Consider the following 16683-nt stretch of genomic DNA (forward strand, 5'->3'; position numbering starts at 1 on the left):
GGACCTGGAGCTCTGTGAGGTTCTCCTAATTCACCACATGGTGAGCTCCATCTCCACCAAGAACCTGGAGCTCTGTGAGGTTCTTCACCGTGTGGTGAGCTCCATCTCCACCAAGAACCTGGAGATCCATGTGGTTCTTCACTGTGTGGTGGGCTCCATCTCCACCAAGAACCTGGAGCTCTGTGAGGTTCTTCACCGTGTGGTGAGCTCCATCTCCACCAAGAACCTGGAGATCCATGTGGTTCTTCACTGTATGGTGAGCTCCATCTCCACCAAGAGCCAGGAGATCCCTGAGGTTCTCCACCATGTGGTGAGCTCCATCTCCACCAAGAGCCAGGAGATCCGTGAGGTTCTCCAACTTCACCACGTGGTGAGGTCCATCTCCACCAAGAGCCAGGAGATCCCTGAGGTTCTCCACCTTGTGGTGAGCTCCATCTCCAAGTGGACCTCATGGATGGAGAGCGTCCAGGGATTGTCTCCATCCTTTCCTGCTCGGACAAGGAGAAGTCCTTGAGGTCCATCCCGACCTTCTGGCTGTGTCACTGCCTGGTTCTTCGCTGAGGGAGTCACGAGGAACATCCTGGCTCTGGGGGGGGTCTCCATGGGGTTGGGAAGGTGGGAGAAGTTCACCTGGACACCAGGGGACTACACTGACAATTGTCCCCCACAGGGAAGAGACCTGGGAGGTCCCTATGGGAGTGGTGGCCTGGGGGGATCACAGTGGCCAATTGTCCATCCTGGAAGAGCTGGGTGGGCTGGATGTCCCCATGTCCATCCTGTCCCACACATGTTGGCACCACCAGGACCTGTCCTGGCACCCACCGGGTCTGCCCAGCCCTGTTGGACCTGTCCCAGGACCTCCCATCTGCTCCTGGTTCTTCTGGGCCCATCCTGGTGTCCATCCAACTCCTGGACCAATCGTGGGGTCCAGCATCTCCTCCTGGTCCTCGCGAACCCATCTTGGGGTCCACCATCAACTCCTGGAGCCATCTTGGGGTTCATCATCTCTTCCTGGTCCTCCTGGGCCCATCTTGGGGTCCACCATCAACTCCTGGAGCCCTTCTGGGGTCCATCATCTCTTCCTGGTCCTCCTGGGCCCATCTTAGGGTCCACCATCAACTCCTGGAGCCCTTCTGGGGTCCATCACCTCCTCCTGGACCCATCTTGGCCCTCATCATCTCCCCCAGCTTCTCCTGGACCTGTTTTGGTGCCCTTCCCCTCCTCCAGATCCTGCCCAACCCCTCTTGGTGGCCCAAATCTCCTCCTGGACCCCCTTTGGCATCCACCATCTCCTCCTGGTCCTGCAAAACCCACCCAGGACAGCTCTGCTTGACCCTTCTGGACCCATCCTGGTGTCCATCAGCTCCTCCTGGACCCATCCTGGTGTCCATCACCTCCTCCTGGACCCATCCTGGTGTCCATCATCTTCTATTTCTCCTGGACCCATCCTGGTGTCCATCAGCTCCTCCTGGACCCATCCTGGTGTCCATCATCTTCTATTTCTCCTGGACCCATCCTGGTGTCCATCACCTCCTTCTGCTCCTGCTGAACACACGCTGCTGTTCATCATCTTCTCCAAGTCCTTCACGTCTCTCCTTGGTGTCCATCTCCTCCTGCTCCTGCTGGACCCATCCTGGTGTCCATCATCTTCTCCAGGAGCCACCTGGGCACCCGTCTCCACCTGGTCCTGCCCAGCCCACCTCGGTGTCCTCGGTGTCCTCCAGGACCCATCCTGGTGTCCTGATCTCCTCCTGGACCCACCTTGGTGGCCCCCATCTCCTCCAGGTCCAACCTTGGTGCCCCCAGATCTCCACCTGGTCCTGCCCAACCCACCTGGGCACCATCATCTGCTCCAGATCCCACCTGAGCACCCCCCAAATCCCTCCAGCTCCTCCTGGTCGCCCCAGATGTCCACCAAGTCCCACCTTGGTGACCCCAACCAACCTTGGTGCCTCCACCTCTTCCAGGTTTCACCTTGGTGACCCCAAATCTCCTCCAGCTCCAACCTTGGTTCCCCCCGATCTCCTCCAGGTCACCTTGGTGCCCTCAACCTTCTTCAGGACCAACCTTGGTGCCCCCAGTCTTCTTCAGGACACCATCATCTACTCCAGGCCCATCTGAGCACCACCCAACTTCCACCAGGTCCTCCAGGACCCACCTTGGTGCCCCCCAACTTTCAGCAGGTCCCACCTTGGTGCCCCCACCTCTTCAGGTCCCCCAGGTCCCACCTTGGTGACCCCAAATCTCCACCGGGTTTCACCTTGGTGGCCCCCAACTTCCAGCAGGACCTCCTTGGTGCCCCCAACTTCCAGGTCCCACCGTGGTGCTCCCGAATCTCCTCCAGGTCCTTCACGTCCCACCCTGATGGACCCCAACCTCTTCCAGGTCCTACCTTGGTGCCCCTCAATCTCTACCAGGATCCATCTTGGTGACCCCACCTCTTCCAGGTCCCACCTCGGTGACCCCAAATCTCTTCCAGGTTTGACCTTGGTGACCCCAAATCTTCTCCAGATCCCACCTTGGTGACCCCAACTTCCAGCAGGACCTTCTTGGTGCCCCCACCACTTCCAGGTCCCACCTTGGTGTCCCCAAATCTCCAGATCCTCCAGGACCCACCTGGGCACCATCACCTGCTCCAGTTTCCACCTTGGAAAGACCCCAGATCTCCTCCAGGTCCCACCTCGGTGCTCCCAAATCTTCTCCAGGGTCTCCATGTCCCACCCTGATGGACCCCAACCTCTTCCAGGTCCCACCTCAGTGACCCCAAATCTCTTCCAGGTCCCACCTTGGTGACCCCAACCTCCAGCAGGACCCACCTTGGTGCCCCTCAATCTTCTTCTGATACTCCAGGTCCCACCTTGGTGACCCCAAATCTCCTCCAGGTCCCACCTTGGTGACCCCCAACTTCCAGCAGGACCTTCTTGGTGCCCCCACCACTTCCAGGCCCCACCTTGGTGCTCCCAAATCTCCTCCAGGTCCTCCACATCCCACTCTGATGGACCCCCCCAGTTTCCACCAGGACCCACCTTGGTGCCCCTCAATCTCCTTCAGATCCTCCAGCTTCCACTTTGGTGACCCCCAAATCTCCTCAAGGTCCCACCTTGGTGACCCCAAATCTCCTCAAGGTCCCGCCTTGGTGACCCCAAATCTTCTCCAGGTCCCACCTTGGTGACCCCCAAATCTCCTCCAGGTTCCACCTTGGTGGCCCCCAAATCTCCTCAAGGTCCCACCTTGGTGACCCCCAATGTCCATCAGGTCCTCCAAAGTGGAGAGGTCCCCAAGGCCGGGGGGGGGGGTCCCCAAAATTGAGGGGTCCCCACAGTGGGGGGGAGGGGGGCCCCAAGATCCTGGGATGGTCTCAAAGTTGGGGGGGGTCCCATGGAGGAGGTCCCCAAGACCTTGTGAGGGTCCCCAAGGTGGGAGGGGGTCCCCAAAATGGGGGGGTCCCCTGGGTGATGTCCCCAAAATGGGGATGGGGGGGTCACCAAGGCTGGTGGGTCCCCTAAATGGGACGTCCATGGAAGGGGTCCCCAAAATGGTGTGGTGGCCCAAAGCCTGGGGGGTCCCCGAAGTGGAGAAGGTCCCCAAAACTGGGGGGGCATCACCAAGGTGGAGAAGGTCCCCAAAAGGGGCAGGGGTCCCATAGAGGGGGTCCCCAAAATGGGGATGGTCACCAAAGCCTGGGGACGTCCCCAAAGTGGAGAAGGTCCCCAAAATGGAGGGGGTCACCAAGGTGGGGACAGTCCTCCAAATGGGGGGATCCATTCTGGGGGTCCCCATGGGTGAGGTCTCCAAAATGGGGGGGTCCCCAAGATGGAGAAGGTCCCCAAAATGGGAGGTCCCATGGAGGAGGTCCCAAAAATGGGAGTGGTCCCCAAAATTGGGGGTCCCCAAGGTGGAGAAGGTCCCCAAAATGGGAGGTCCCATGGAGAAGGTCACCAAGGTGGGGACAGTCCCCAGATGGGGGGGTCCCATGAAGGGGATCCCCAAAATGGTGGGATCCCATTGAAGGTCCCTAAAATGGGGGGTCACCAAGGTGAGGATGGTCCCCAAAACTGGGGGGGCATCACCAAGGTGGAGGAGGTCCCCGAAAGGGGTAGGGGTCCCGTAGAGGGGGTCCTCAAAATGGTGGGGTCACCAAGGTGGAGAAGGTCCCCAAACTGGTTGGGGTCTCGTGGAGGGGATCCCCAAAATGGGGATGGTCCCCAAAGCCTGGGGACGTCCCCAAAGTGAAGAAGGTCCCCAAAATGGAGGGGGTCACCAAGGTGGGGACAGTCCTCAAAATGAGGGGATCCATTTTGGGGGTCCCATGGGTGAGGTCTCCAAAATGGGGGGGTCCCCAAGATGGAGAAGGTCCCCAGGATGGGAGGTCCCATGGAGGAGGTCCCAAAAATGGGAGTGGTCCCCAAAATTGGGGGTCCCCAAGGTGGAGAAGGTCCCCAAAATGGGAGGTCCCATGGAGAAGGTCACCAAGGTGGGGACAGTCCCCAGATGGGGGGGTCCCATGAAGGGGATCCCCAAAATGGTGGGATCCCATTGAAGGTCCCTAAAATGGGGGGGGGTCACCAAGGTGAGGATGGTCCCCAAAATGGGAGATGGGGGGGGAGTCCCATGGGTGGGAGGTCCCCAAAATGGGAGGGGGGGGGTTGTCCCATGAAGAGGGTCCCCAAAACGGGGGTCCCACGGGTGATGTCCCCAAAGTGGGAGGGGTCCCCAAACTGGGGGTGTTGGGGACAACCCAGCACTACCTCCCAGCTCTGCTCACTGCCAGGGGACCCCCCTTTTCCTCGGCGTCGGCTTCATTAAGTTTTAATTAATTATTAATTAATTTCTGGGGCTCGCTCATTAATTTTTAAATCCTTTTTTTTGTCCCGGCTTTTTTTCTTTGGGGGTGTTTTTTTTTGTTTTTAAAGCCTCGAAGTTTTTATTTATTATAATTATTAAAAAAAAAAAAAAAAGAAAAAAAAAAAAAAAGGATGGAAAAAAAATAATATAAAAAAATCCGAATTTAAGGGACCGGACCCGGCCCTCGCTCCCTCCCCCCCGGGGTTTTCCCAGGATTCCCCCGATCCCGGGAATTCCCTCGGGAATTCCTTCTGGAATTTTCCACCCCTCCCCCCCAGCCTCAGGGGAGGGGGTTGGATTTTGGGGTCCCCCCAAAAAGGGGCCGCCGAATTCTGTATTTGGGGGGGGGCTCCGGCCCCCTCCCCGCGTGTGAATAAAGCTCCGTATGGAAAGCGCTGCTGGTTCCTGGTGCCTTTGGAGCGGGAAAAGGCGGGAATTTGGGACGGGAGGCGGGAATTTGTCCCCAAATGTCCCCAAGTGTCCCCAGGGCCGTGTTCCTCCGGTCCCCTCGCTGCCGGTTCCCGCCCGGAGCCTTTTTACTGCCGCACCACAGCGAGGTGTCCCCGCATTCCGGTCCCCCATGGCGCTACTTCCGGTCGTCGCTGTCGCGACAGGGCGTGGCCCCGTGGGGTCGCCCCTCGCTGTCGCGACATAGAAATCGCGAGTGTTTTATGACGTGGATCAGCAAGGCCAGTGGAGGCTTTCTATAGGGGAATCCATAGGGGAAAGGCCCCTCCCATCCCAGGGAACCCCCTAAAACCCCACAGGGAACCCCAAACCAGGCCAGGGAGCCTCCCCAGCGCCCCAAAACCACCCCAGAAACTTCCCCGGGACCCCCAAAACCATCGCAGAGCCCCTCGAAACCACCACAGGGATCCCCTCAACCAACTCCTCCCACAGCACTTCCAGGGGTTCCCCTCAGGAACTGCCGCCTCACGAATTCCCGCCGCGGGCCCTCAGGAGGACCGGGCTGGGTTTGCGCCGCCGTTTCCCGCAGGAATTCCGTTTCCAAGCGCTTCGGCAGCGCCCTCAGCTCCCGGTGGCGGCAGGATCGGGATCGGGACCAGGATCAGGGACCGGGACCGGGACTCGAGGGGAGCTCGGGGGAGAAACCGGGGGCGCCTCAGAGCGAACCTCCCGCTCCTGCCGCGCGCTAGCCAATAGGAAGGCAGAGATTCCTGATTGACGGCAAAACGAGCCAATGAACACCAGAGTACCGTGAAACGCCCGCCCACACACCGACAACCAATGAGAAGCCACGATAAAGATTGACAGACAGCTCAAAGAGCTAATAACACTGCAGGGCTCCGCCCCTAGGGTGGATCTCGCTCGCTGATTGGCCAACGCAGCGCGCAGACCGGGAGGCGGATCTTCCGTACGGGCAGGGGCGGGTGGGGGCTGCGGGCAGGCGGTGAGTGGGGGACGCCATGTTGGGGGGGGCGCCGGGGCGGGTTTGGGGGTTCGGAGGGTCCCCGGGGGGGCTCAGGAGATTGGGGGGACCCTGTGGGAGTTTAGGGGGTCTGGGGGAGCTCCTTGGGGGGGGTTTAAGGGGGTTAGGGAGGGGTCCCGAGCTGGTTTGCGAAGGATGGGAAGGACCCTGTGGGTGGGACGGGCTGGATTGGGGGTCCAGGGGGGGTCCCTGAGGGAATTTGGGGGGGCTGGGGGAGTCCCCAGGGGAGGTGGTGGGGCTGAAGAGGGGACGGTTGGATTTTGGGGTTCCTCGGTCTGGTTTTAGGGCATCCTTGGGGTGGGTTTTGGGGGGGCGGGGAGAGGTCCCTGGGCTGGGTTAGGGGGATTTGGGGAGTCCCGTGAAAGGTTTGGGGGTCCTGGGGCTCATCTGGGGGGAGGTGGGGGGGGTCCCTGGAGTGGTTTAGGGGATCCTGGACTGGTTTTGGGGTTCCTGGACTGGTCTGGGTTCCCTAGAGTGGTTTTGGTGTCCCTGGACTGGGTTTGGGGGTCCCTGGACTTGCCTGGGATCTCTGGACTGGTTTGGGGGTCCCTGGACTGATTTGGGGGATCCCTGGACTGATTTTAGGGATTGCTGAACATATTTAGGGGGTCCCTGGACTGGTTTTGGGGTCCCCCAACTGGTTTAGTGGTCCCCGGACTGGTTTCGGGGTCCCTGGACTGGTTTAGGGGTCCCCAAACTGGTTTGTGGGGTCCCCGGACTGGTTTGTGGGGTCCCTGGACTGGTTTGTGGGGTCTCTGGAGCGGCTTTGGGGTCCCTGCACTGGTTTTGGAGTCCCTGGGCCGGGTTTGGGGATCCCTGGACTGGTTTAGGGGTTTCTGGACTAGTTTTGGGGTCCCCAAACTGGTTTTGGGGTCCCTCAACTGGTTTGTGATTACTGGGCTGGTTTAGGGTCCCTGGACTGGTTTGCGGGGTCTCTGGACTGGTTCTGGGGTCCCTGGAGTGGTTTAGGGGTCCCCAAACTGGTTTAGGGGTTTCCAAACCAGTTTGGGCATCCCTGGACCGGTTTGGGGTCCTTGGGCCAGGTTTGGGGATCCCTGGATTGATTTAGGGGTGTCTGGATGTGTTTAGGGGTCCCTGGACTGGTTTGTGGGGTCTCTGGAGCAGCGTTGGCGTCCCTGGACTGGTTTTGGGGTTCCTGGGCCGGATTTGGGGATCCCTGGATTGATTTCGGCCTTTCTGAACTGGTTAAGGGGTCTCCAAATTGGTTTTGGGGTCCTTGGACTGCTTTGGGGAGGTCTTTGGGATCTCTGGGCTGGTTTGGGGTGTCCCTGGACTGGTCTGGGATCCCTGAACTGGTTTTGGGGTCCCCAAACTGGTTTTGGGGTCCCTCAACTGGTTTAGGGTCCCTGGACTGGTTTGTGGGGTCCCTGGACTGGTCCCTGGAGTGGTTTAGGGGCCCCCAAACTGGTTTAGGGGTCTCCAAACCAGTTTTGACATCCCTGGACCGGTTTGGGGTCCTTGGGCCAGGTTTGGGGATCCCTGGATTGATTTAGGGGTGTCTGGATGTGTTTAGGGGTCCCTGGAGTGATTTTGGGGTTAGGGGGATCCCTGGGTGCCTCACTTGAGGATGCTCCAGGCCCCCATTTTTAGGGACTCTCCACTCACCCATCCCCCACCCCGTTTCTCCCACAGCTGGCGGCGGCGGCGGGAAACCCCCGGAATTCCGGAACGTTCCCCGACTCGCCGCCATGGCTCCGTCGCGCAGCCGCTCCACCCAAATCCCGCCGTGCATCCCCAAGCGCCAACTCCCGCCGGGATACTCGGATTCCCTCCTCTTCCTCTGCGCCCGCCGCATCGTCGCCCACCACCCCCTGCCCATCCTGCCCGCCCTCCCCGCCCACCTCTACCCCATCCTCTTCCAAGCGGCGTTCCTGGATGGAAGACCCCTGGTCCTGCGGGATTTGGTGGCCGCTTGGCCTTTCCCGGTGCTCAACTTCCAGCGGCTCGTGGGGCGCCGGGAGCTGCTCCGCGACCATCCCTGCAAGCTCTGCGTCCAGGCCGTCATCCTGGCCGTGGTGGCGCAGCTCCGGCGGCAGCTGGAAGAGCCCGGACGCGACGCCAGGTGGGTTCTGGGCGGCTTTGGGACGGTCACCACCTCCGTTCCTACGGTTCCTCCATCCCTTCTCGTGGCTCCCTCTTGGTTTCCATGGTTCCTTCCCGTTTTTGATGGTTTCCTCCCGTTTTTGATGCTCTCCTCCCGTTTTTGAGGGTTTCCTTCCCATTTTTGATGGCTTCCACCCATTTTTGATGGTTTCCTTCCATATCTGATGGTTCCTTCACGTTTTTGATGGTTCCTCCCATTTTTGATGGCTTCCACCCATTTTTGATGGTTCCTTCTCGTTTTTGATGGTTTCCTCCCATTTTTGATGGTTTCCTCCCATTTTTGATGGTTCCTTCCCATTTTTGATGCTTTGTTCCTGTTTTGTTTCCACCCATTTTCGATATTTCCTTCCTGGTTTTTGATGGTTTCTTCCCGTTTTATTTCTTGCCATTTTTGATGGTTTCCTTCTGTTTCTGATGGTTCCTTCCCGTTTTTGACGGTTCCTCTCATTTTTGATGGCTTCCACCCATTTTTGATGGTTCCTTCCCTTTTTGATGGTTTCCTCCCATTTCTGATGGTTCCTTTACGTTTTTGATGGTTTCCTCCCATTTTTGATGGTTCCTTCCCATTTTTGATGCTTTGTTCCTGTTTTGTTTCTGCACATTTTTTATATTTCCTTCCTGGTTTTTAATGATTTCTTCCCGTTTTATTTCTTGCCATTTTTGATGGTTTCTTCCTGTTTTTGATGGTTCCTTCTCATTTTGTTTCTTCTCGTTTTTCATGGTTTCTTCCCGTTTCTGATGGTTTCCTCCCATTTTTGATGGTTCCTTCCTGTGTTTGACGGTTTCTTGCCAATTTTGATGGTTTCTTGTTCTTGATGGTTTCCTCCCGTTTTTGATGGTTTCCTCCTGTTTTCTATGTTTTCTTCCTGTTTTTGATGGTTTCTTGCCATTTTTGATACTTTCTTCTCGTTTTGTTTCCTTCTACTTTTGAGAGCTCCTTCCCATTTTTGATGATTTTCTCCCATTTTTGATGGTTTCTTCCTGGTTTTTTTCCTCCCGTTTTTGATGGTTTGTTCTTGGTTTTTGATGGTTTCTTCTTGTTCTTGATGTTCCCGTTTTTGATGGTTCCTCCCATTTTTGATGGTTCCTTCCTGTTTTTGATGGTTCCTTCCCATTTTGTTTCCTTCCATTTTTGATGGTTTCTTCTTGCTTTTGATGCTTCTTTCCCGTTTTTGATGGTTTCTTCCCATTTTGTTCCCTCACATTTTTCATGGATTATTCCCATTTTTGATGGTCTGTACCCGTTTTTAAAGATTTTCTCCTGTTTTTGATGGTTTCCTCCTGTTTTTGACGGTTCCTTCCTCTTTTTGATGGTTTCCTCCCGTTTTTAATGATTTCTTCCCGTTTTTAATGGTTTCTTCCCGTTTTTGATGGTTTGTTCCCGTTTTTCCAGCGGGTGCCGCCTGCGCGTGCTGGACGTGACGGGAGTTCCAGATGATCCAGCTGGCCGCGCTCCGGACGGGATGAGCGTCTGGTCCGGCACGGTGGCTTTGGCCAAGGCTTGCGTGGAGGTGTCCAAGCACCAGCGGGAATTCCAGAGGCGCGGATCCAAGCGGCACAAAGGCCGCTCCGGAGCCGCCACGGCCGCGGCCGCTCCGCAGCCCCCGGGCGTGGACGTCCACGCCGACCTGTTCGTCAACGGAACGTCCTACGGGATCCTGCGCGACGCGCTCCAGACCGGAGCCGCCGGCCCGCTGCGCCTCAAGTGCCGAGAATTCCAAGCGGAAAAGCTCTCCCTGGCCGGAATCGTCAGCCTGCTGGAAACTCTGGATCCTTCCTGCGTGCGGAGGGTGGATCTGCGCTTCCGGAATTTGGGATTGACCGGGCTCTCGGTGATCCTGCCGCACCTCTCGCGCTTCCCGGAGCTGCGCAGCCTCAAGCTCCAGTACAGCAACGTGGACGTGCGGCGCCCGACGCCGGAATCGGCCATCGGAATCCGCTGCCTGGCCGGGCAGCTGGGAATGCTGCCCAGCCTCCGCGAGCTCAACCTGGGATCCTCCCGGCTCTCCGGGAATCTGCGCCAGATCCTCTGGTGAGTTCCCCACGCGGCGGGGCCCGGCCGGGCCCTCCCCGCGCTCCCGGGGGATTCCCGAGGGTTGGGGATCTTGGGGGTCTTTTCCAGCCTGGGTGGTCCTGTGGTTCCAGGATTTCATCATCCCGATGTTCCCATGATTCCGTTATCCCGATAGCTCGTGACTCAGTGATTCCATTGTCCCATCATTCCGAGATTCTAGAATTCCTTGGTTCCAGCATTCCCAAAGGTTGCTCTCGATGGTCTCGGTTCCATGATTTCATTATCCCAATACTCCCATGTTCCCATGATTCTGTTACCCCAGTACTTCATGGTTCAGTGATTCCACGATCCCAGAATTCCATGATCCCAGAATTCTGTGATTCCAAGATTCTCAAAGGCTGAACTCGACAGTCTTGGAGGTGTTTTCCAACCTCAGCGATCCCATAATGCCACTGTTTCATTATCCCAACTTTCCCACGATCCCATCATCCCAATATTTTACGGCTCAATGATTCCATCATCCCATAAATTCAAGATCCCATAATTCCATGATTTCAAGATTCCCAAAGGTTGGGCTTGATGGTCTTGAGCATCTTTTCCAGCCTGAATGATCCGTTGATTTCAGGAATTCCTTATCCCAATGTTCCCATAATCCCATGGTTCCGTTGTCTTGATAGTATACAACTCCATGATTCCGTCATCCCATAATTTCGTGATCCCATAATTCCCTGTTCCCCGATTCCCAAGGTTTGGGTTTGATGGTCTTGGAGATCGTTTCCAACCTCAAAGATCCCAGGTTCCCATGATCCCATTATCCCAATAGTCCATGACTCCATGATTCCACAACTCTATGATTTTGCAACTCCACGATCCCATAATTCCTTGACTCCAGGATTCCCAAAGGTTGGATTTGATGTACTTGAAGCCTTTTCCAACTTCAGTGGCTCCACGACGCCGTAACTCCATGATCCCGTAATTTCATCACTCCCTGATCCCAGAATCCTGATATCGCATGATTCCATAATTCCATAGCTCCATGATCCCAAGACCCCATAACTCCACAATTCCACAATTCCCTGGCTCCATGACCCCATAACTCCACAATTCCACAATTCCCTGGCTCCATGACCCCATAACTCCACAATTCCACAATTCCCTGGCTCCTGACCCCATAACTCCACAATTCCACAATTCCCTGGCTCCATGACCCCATAACTCCGTGATTCTCAAAGATACAGCTGGATGGTCTTGGGGATTTTCCCCAATCTCAGCCATTCCATGATTCCATGGCCACGTAATTCCATGACATCATAATCTCATGGATCCACAATTCCATAACTCCATGATCCTCAAATGTCGAACTTGTTGTTCTTGGAGACCTTTCCCCAGTCTCAGCCATTCCATGATCCTGTGATTCCATAATCTGAAAATCCCAGGATTTTCACAGGTCAAACTCGATGTTCTGGGAGCTCTTTCCCGACCTCAGTCATTCCAAAATTCCTCAATTCGATTCCACAATTCCATGTTCCCATCATTCCATGATTCTCAAACCTTGATTTTGATGATCTTAGAGACCTTTCCCAACTTCAGCCATTCCACATTTCCATGGCTCTGTCCTCCCATAATTCCATGATTCTCAAACCTTGACCTTGATGGTCTCGAAGATCTTTCCCAACATCAGTGATTCCACAATTCCCTGATTCCCTGACCCCATAATTCCAAAATCCCAGGAGTTTTAAAGGTTAAACTTGATGTTCTTGGAGATCTTTCTCAACTTCAGTCATTCCATAAATCCATGGCTCTGTGATCCCATCATTCCATGATTCTCAAACCTTGAACTTGATGTTCTTGGAGACCTTTCCCAACCTCAGCCATTCCGTAACTCCATGACCCCATCATTCCAAAACCCCAGGATTTTCAGAGGTCAAACTCGATGTTCTTGGAGACCTTTCCCGACCTCAGCGATTCCGTGATTCCTTTATTTAATTCCACAGTTCCATGACCCCACCATCCCATCATTCCATGATTCTCAAAACTTGAACTTGATGGTCTTGGAGCTCTTTCCCGACCTCAGTCATTCCATAAGTTGATCCCATCATTCCATGATTCTCCAACCTTGACCTTGATGTTCTGGGAGCTCTTTCCTGACCTCAGTCATTCCAAAGTTACACAATTTGATTCCACAGTTCCATGAGCCCGTCATTCCATGATCCTCAAACCTTGACCTTGATGTTCTTGGGGACCTTTCCCACCCTCAGCCATTCCGGAATTCCACGATCCCATCATTCCAAAATCCCAGGATTTTCACAGGTCAAACTTGATGTTCTTGGAGCTCCTTCCCGACCTCAGTCATTCCAAAATTCCACAATTCCTCAATTCCATGATCCCATCATTCCATGATCCTCAAACCTTGACCTTGATGTTCTTGGAGACCTTTCCCACCCTCAGCCATCCCATGATCCCAGGGATGCAATCCCGGCTCTCGTTCCCCACACTTCCCCCACCAATCCCAACAAACCCTCCCCGGGGCCTCACCTCTCCCTTTTCCCTCCCGCCAGCGACCTCCAGGCTCCGTTGGAAAGCTTGGAATTGGCCTTCTGCTCCCTGGTTCCCGCCGACCTCGCCTTCCTCTCCCAAAGCTTCCACGCTCCGGCCCTCAAAAGGTTGGATCTGAGCGGCCACGACTTCTCCCAAGGCCTCCTGGAGCCGCTCCGGCTGCTCCTGGAGGAAACCTCGGCCTCGCTGCTGCACCTGGATCTCATGGAATGCCGCATGGCCGACTCCCACCTGGACGCGCTGCTGCCCACGCTGCGGCGCTGCTCCCGCCTGCGCTTCCTGGGACTCTACGGCAATTCCCTGTCCACGGCCGCGCTCAAGGATCTGCTCCAGAAAACCTTGGAGCTGCCCGACCTCCACCTGGTGGTGTATCCCTTCCCCGTGGATTGCTACAAGCCGGAGCCGCCGCGCCGAGTCCCGGGATCCCGACGGATTTACGAGGAGCCCATGGACGGCGAACGTTTGGCGGCGGCCACCGCGGAGATTTCCCAGCTGCTGGCGAATTCCGGGAGAACCGACCTCGTCTGGACTTATAATCCCTACGGCCACGGAACCCTGGACTACTTCTCCTTGTGATTCGGGAAAAGCTCGGAGCCTCCACGGCAGAAAAGCGCCGCCGCCTCCTTCCCAAAATCCGGGCGTTTTCCGCCGCATCCCGGTGCTTTTCCGCCTCATTCCAGTGGTTTTTTTTCCCTTTATCTCGGTGCTTTTCCACCTGTTCTCCGTATTTTTCCAGTTCATCCCGCTTTTTTTCCTCCCCATTCCAAGTTTTTCCCCTGATTTCATAGCTTTTCCGCCACAGTTTGAGTTTTTTCCTCCCCATCCCCGATAGTTTTCTCCTCATCCCGATAGTTTTCCCCTCATCCCGATATTTTCCCCCTCGTCCCGGTATTTTTCCGCCTCATCCCGGTATTTTTCCTTCAATTTCATTATTTTTCCACCTCATCCCGGTGTTTTTCCTCCCATTTCATTTTTTTTCCAGCCCATCCCAGTGTTTTTCCATCAGGATTGGCTTTGCATGGCCAAATTCTCCGCGGCTGGATTCCGTGGGAAGCTTCCGGAAGCTTCTCCCGTGTCCGGCCGATCCCGTTGGGAACGGCGGCGACGCCTCTGGAGTAAGAATTAAGTTGGAAGAAACCAATCCAGGCACAGATGGAATTCCGGAGCGGGAATTTTGCAAAGGAGCGACTCCGCGGACGGTTCCATGGTGCTGGAGGTGGAAATTCCCAAAATTCCGTGGCGCGTCCAACGGGAAGCTCATCCCGGAGCCGGATCTTGGCAGGGAGCTGCAGATCCGTGGAAAAAGGAGCAGATTCCTGGGAGGAATCCCATGGAGGATAAAACCTTTGGAGCAGGATATTCCCGAAGGATTGACCCCTTGGAAAAATCCGCGAGGAATTGTCTTCCGTGGGAGCGACGCCTTGGAGAAATCCATGGAAAACTCTTGCCGTGGGATGGATTCACGTTAGAAAATGCATGGAAAACTTACCTTGGGATGGATTCACGGGGAAATCCATGGAAAACTGGCCGTGGGATGGATTCACCTTGGAGAACTCCATGGAAAACTCTTTCCCATAGCCGAGAAATCCATGGAAAACTCGCTGTGGGATGGATTCACCTTGGAGAACTCCATGGAGAACTCCCATAGCTGAGAAATCCATGGAAAACTCGCTGTGGGATGGATTCACCTTGGAGAAATCCATGGAAAACTCCCATAGCTGAGAAATCCATGGAAAACTCGCTGTGGGATGGATTCACCTTGGAGAAATCCATGAAAAACTCTTTCCCATAGCTGAGAAATCCATGGAAAACTCGCTGTGGGATGGATTCACCTTGGAGAAATCCATGGAAAACTCTTTCCCATAGCCGAGAAATCCATGGAAAACTCGCTGTGGGATGGATTCACCTTGGAGAAATCCATGGAGAACTCTTTCCCATAGCTGAGAAATCCATGGAAAACTCGCTGTGGAATGGATTCACTTTGGAGAAATCCATGGAAAACTCTTTCCCATAGCTGAGAAATCCATGGAAAACTCGTTGTGGGATGGATTCACCTTGGAGAAATCCATGGAAAACTCTTTCCCATAGCTGAGAAATCCATGGAAAACTCGCTGTGGGATGGATTCACCTTGAAGAACTCCATGGAGAACTCCCATAGCTGAGAAATCCATGGAAAACTCGCTGTGGGATGGATTCACCTTGAAGAACTCCATGGAGAACTCCCATAGCTGAGAAATCCATGGAAAACTCGCTGTGGGATGGATTCACCTTGAAGAACTCCATGGAGAACTCCCATAGCTGAGAAATCCATGGAAAACTCGCTGTGGGATGGATTCACCTTGGAGAAATCCATGGGAAAATCTTTCCCATAGCTGAGAAATCCATGGAAAACTCACTGTGGGATGGATTCACCTTGGAGAAATCCATGGAAAACTCCCCTGGCATGGCCTCCAGCGCTGCCACAGGGATTGAGGGAAAGCCGGGAACGAGGGAATTGGGGGAGGGAAAAGTTGGATTTGGGGTCTTGTTTTCCTGCTCTGATTCTCTTGGAAATAAACTCATCCTATTCCAGATCCCGAGTCGGTCGTTCCCAGACGGGATTTCCTGAGGGATCTCTCCCGATCCTTATCCTGATCCAAGAATCCTCCATTATTTCCTTCATTCCCGCCTCATTTTGGTGGTTTTCCACCTTTTTTTTGGTGGTTTTCCACCTCGTTCCAGGGTTTTTTTCCACTTTATATCAGTGTTATTCTACCTCATTTTGGCGGGTTTTGCCTCATCCCAGTATTTTTCCGCCTTTTCCCAGTGTTTTTCCCTCATCCTGGTGGTTTCCAGCCTCGGTTTTGTATTTCCCCCCCTCATCCGAGTGGTTTCCCAACTCATTTCTCCGTTTTCCACCTCATTTTGCTGCTTTTCCAGCTCATTTTGCTGTTTTCCCCCCTCATCCCATTATTTTCCCGCTCATTCCAGTGCTTTCTCCCTTATTTCGATTTCCTTCCACCTAAATTTGCCTTTTTTTACTTTATCCCCGCATTTCCCCCCCTCACTCTGGCGGTTTTCAACTTCATTTTAGTATTTTGGGCCTTATTCTGTCGTTTTTCCGCATCATTTTGATATTTTTTCCACCTCATTTTGGTGTTTTGGGCCTTATCCCCTCAGATTTCTCCATCATTTTGGTATTTTTCCCCTTATCCCAGTAATTTCCCCTCATCACAGTGTTTCCCCATCTCATTTTCATATTTTTTTGCCTCACCCCAGTGTTTTTCCACCTCATTTTGTTGGGTTTTTACCTCATTTCAGTGCTCTTTCCCCTCATCCTGGTAGTTTTCCCCCTTATTTTTTTTTTATTTTCACCCGATTTTGGAATTTTCCCCTCATCCCAGTGTTTTCCCCCCCTCATTTTGGTGTTTTTCCCCCTCATCCCGATATTTTCCCCCTCATTTTGTCGTTTTCCCCCCTCACTTTCCACTTTCCCCCCTCATTTTCCACTTCTCCCCCTCATCCCTTTACATTCCCCCCTCATCCCGCTATTTCTCCACCCCATCCCAGGCGCTTTTCTACCTCATCCCGGTGTTTTTTCCCTCAGCCCGAGATTTTTCCGCCTCATTTTCCAACTTTTTCCCTCATCCCGGAGCTTTTCCCGGCGCCTCTGCGGCCCTGAGGGCCCTGAGGGCAAAATGGCGGGAAGCCGCCG

The 16683-nt window shown here is 54.6% G+C and overlaps 2 protein-coding genes across 2 annotated transcripts; both read left to right on the forward strand.

Annotated features, from left to right (window-relative positions):
• The first annotated feature begins 37 nt into the window (after positions 1-37).
• On the forward strand, positions 38-3959 carry LOC119696981. Its single transcript, XM_038126943.1, has 3 exons — positions 38-424; positions 1107-1344; positions 1376-3959. Exons 1-3 carry the CDS (start codon positions 38-40, stop codon positions 2119-2121), a joined length of 1371 nt encoding a protein of 456 aa, XP_037982871.1. The 3' UTR covers positions 2122-3959.
• A 2250-nt stretch (positions 3960-6209) lies between these two features.
• LOC119697161 (leucine-rich repeat-containing protein 14-like) lies at positions 6210-15188 on the forward strand. The gene is made up of 4 exons (XM_038127456.1): positions 6210-6256; positions 7949-8378; positions 9813-10451; positions 12992-15188. The coding sequence occupies exons 2-4, from the start codon at positions 8005-8007 to the stop codon at positions 13563-13565; spliced, it is 1587 nt and encodes a 528-aa protein (XP_037983384.1). The 5' UTR covers positions 6210-6256; positions 7949-8004; the 3' UTR covers positions 13566-15188.
• The last annotated feature ends 1495 nt before the right edge of the window (positions 15189-16683 follow it).

The sequence above is a fragment of the Motacilla alba genome, chromosome 2 (genome assembly GCF_015832195.1).
Source record: "Motacilla alba alba isolate MOTALB_02 chromosome 2, Motacilla_alba_V1.0_pri, whole genome shotgun sequence".
NCBI classification, from domain to species: domain Eukaryota; kingdom Metazoa; phylum Chordata; class Aves; order Passeriformes; family Motacillidae; genus Motacilla; species Motacilla alba.